Source organism: Alosa pseudoharengus, unplaced genomic scaffold (genome assembly GCF_046254945.1).
Source record: "Alosa pseudoharengus isolate Yale_2024_CS ecotype anadromous, Long Island Sound unplaced genomic scaffold, YU_APseudo_1.1 YU_APseudo_1.1_scf_9, whole genome shotgun sequence".
In the NCBI taxonomy this organism is placed as follows: Eukaryota; Metazoa; Chordata; class Actinopteri; order Clupeiformes; family Clupeidae; genus Alosa; species Alosa pseudoharengus.
The window spans coordinates 39060257-39062756 of record NW_027468881.1 but is presented as its reverse complement, the minus strand read 5'-3'; the positions used below and the strand labels follow the sequence as shown (position 1 = coordinate 39062756).

Below are 2500 nucleotides of genomic sequence, written 5' to 3'. Positions count from 1 at the left end.
CAGCCGAACCCCCCCGCAAGGTAAGAAGCGCGTGTTATACGCCTTATTTATCACAAACGACCGCGAACCTCTCGTCTGCAGTCAGCAAAGTGTGACATGCTGACGGCGACGTAAACGTTTAACTAAAGCGCGTGGTCTCTCTATGTGTCTGAAGGAAGTGTGTGTGTGTGAAGTATGTGTTGCCGAAACTCAGCGGCGCGTGAAGTTACATAAAATCTTACTTTTAACTCAGACAAACGGGCTGTGAGTGCGTGAGTGGGCCACGGACTTGACTCCGCGACATGTGAATTAAGCAGAGACATTAGCATAGAACATTTTTGGGGAAAGTCTTGTCTGCCAACAGAGAAAAGTCCCTGCTTACCGCATCACTTGCAACTGAGTTGTCTCGGTAATAGGCTAGCCGCCCGGCATACTGACAAAGTGAGATGGACTGTTGGCGACCCCTTTGATTTAATTCGAATTGACCCGAGGTGCGTGTGTGTGTGTGTGTGTGTGTTAATGTGGAGTTGTGTGCGACCGAGGGGAGTGTGTTTCCAGTCCCAGCCTGTTACATAAAATCTCTTCATTAAACTTAAAGCTACTCTCAGAGAGAGAAAGAGAAGCGGGCACGTCCCCTGTTCCTCCGACCTATATGACAATGTATCCTCTCAACCTCTCAACAAGTCTATAGAAATACACATTGCTGCGTTGTGGAGCACTGATCACTGTTCACATTATACCGATATCAGTTATAATCAAGTTCATATAGGCAAACCAAATACTTCAGGTTCCTAAGACGAGATGTCAGTGTGTTGGTAGGCTATGTTGTAAACTACACGGTCAATATAACATGATTTGAATTCACTTTATTTTTCTGAGGATAAGATAAAATCAGCAGACCAACTCAAGAGTCAAAACGCAAACACACGTCCAAACACCGTCTCTAGCAGATCTCTGTCTTCTTGTTTTGGAAGTCATGCGAACGACCAGTGTTGACGTCCATATTGCCTATAGGACCTCTATAAAAGGTTACAAATTAGTTCAAAATGGTCTTTTCAAAATGGTCTTTTCAACGTTTTATCTGCTTCAACTTAGACGTTTTTTCAACGTCAACTTCACTCATTTAGTTAAACATGGTCTTGTTTATTAACGGAATCAGACCAACACTGTATTGAATTAAAAACATTTTATTTCAATAGAACTGTATGCCTCCTGCTTCAACAGGAGACGCTTGAGTTCAAAAAGTCCTCACTTAGTATAAACTCAAGAAAATGTGTTTTTTCAAGACTCAAACTAAGAATATTAAAAGCGAGGCAACTGGTTACATGGCAATGCATGGTAGGGCTATACATGAAGATGGCAGAACTATTGTGACCACTGCGCTGTTACTATCAGGTGTGTGTGTGTGTGTGTGTGTGTGTACAGGCAGGATGGCGTTTGGATATTTCAATTGACATGACAGTAAACTAATCTCTTGTCGGTTTCTGCACCTGAACTGCACATCGAAGACGCCCCAAAATCTTCTAAACTAGGCGTCCAAATATCGAGTTGGATATCTACGTCCAAAAGCAGTCGTAGCCACCAGAACCTGACGTGCACGTCGTGCAGACGTACAGAACTACAAACGACGCAGTGTGTAGACATAATCCGCACGTCTACTGGGCGTCTGTGTTTGATGGGCACCGTACGAGTTGGAACGGAACATCGACAAGTTCCAGCGGAATTATTAGCGGAATATCAAAAGGCATTTGCCACCCGAAGTCAGGTATTTGACACGGCTGTGCAACAGTAGCACGCGACAGGCTCTTCCCGCGTTCGGCCTCCCTCGGACGAGTCCGTCAGAGCTGTCCTGCCAAGGGATTGGGACGGAACACCGCAAAGCTGCAATAAAAATCTAAATCCACAAATAATGACGATCAGAAACATTCCCCTGAAGCTCTGAAGTGTTGGCAGTAAAAGTAGTTCATCTGCAGGGGAATGCCTTTTATTTATTTATTTATTTATTTATTTATTTATTTATTTATTTATTAACAAGCCATTAACCGGATGGGTTGGTTCAGTAGTTCAAGGCAGTGTGCTCCTCTCTCTCTCTTGAAAGCATGACTGTGTGTTGAACCTGAATCAGCTGAAGCTTGATCAGTCAGAACCTTGCTGTGTGTGTGTGTGTGTGTCAGTTGGCGACTCTGTGTGTCAAGAGAGAAAGAGACTGGGAAAGACAAAGTGGGACAGAGAGAGAGAGAGTGTGTGTGAGATGTGTGAGAGAGAGGGAGAGTGTGTTCCTGATGTCTCTCTCTCTCTCTCTCTCTCTCTCTCTCACACACACACACACACACACACACACACAGACACACACACACAAAAAGACATCCCTCTGGGCCCTGGGTCTGAGTGAGCTGCAGGGAGGGGGGGGGGGGTGGTTGTTTTGCATCCTGGGTGGTCTGCTTCCCATTGTGGGAAAACTCAATATTTACATTTTGCAATTAGAACTCCTTTCCCCTCTCACTCTCCCCAACATCCATTA

The 2500-nt window shown here is 44.8% G+C and overlaps 1 protein-coding gene across 1 annotated transcript in view; it reads left to right on the top strand.

Annotated features, from left to right (window-relative positions):
• Positions 1-2500, top strand: part of scube3 (signal peptide, CUB domain, EGF-like 3) — a gene marked incomplete in the record, with an annotated part of 82354 nt that overhangs the window by 603 nt on the left and 79251 nt on the right. The window contains 1 exon segment of the mRNA XM_076276722.1: positions 1-20. This exon segment is cut by the window's left edge and continues 603 nt beyond it. Coding sequence (XP_076132837.1) covers positions 1-20 — 20 coding nt within the window.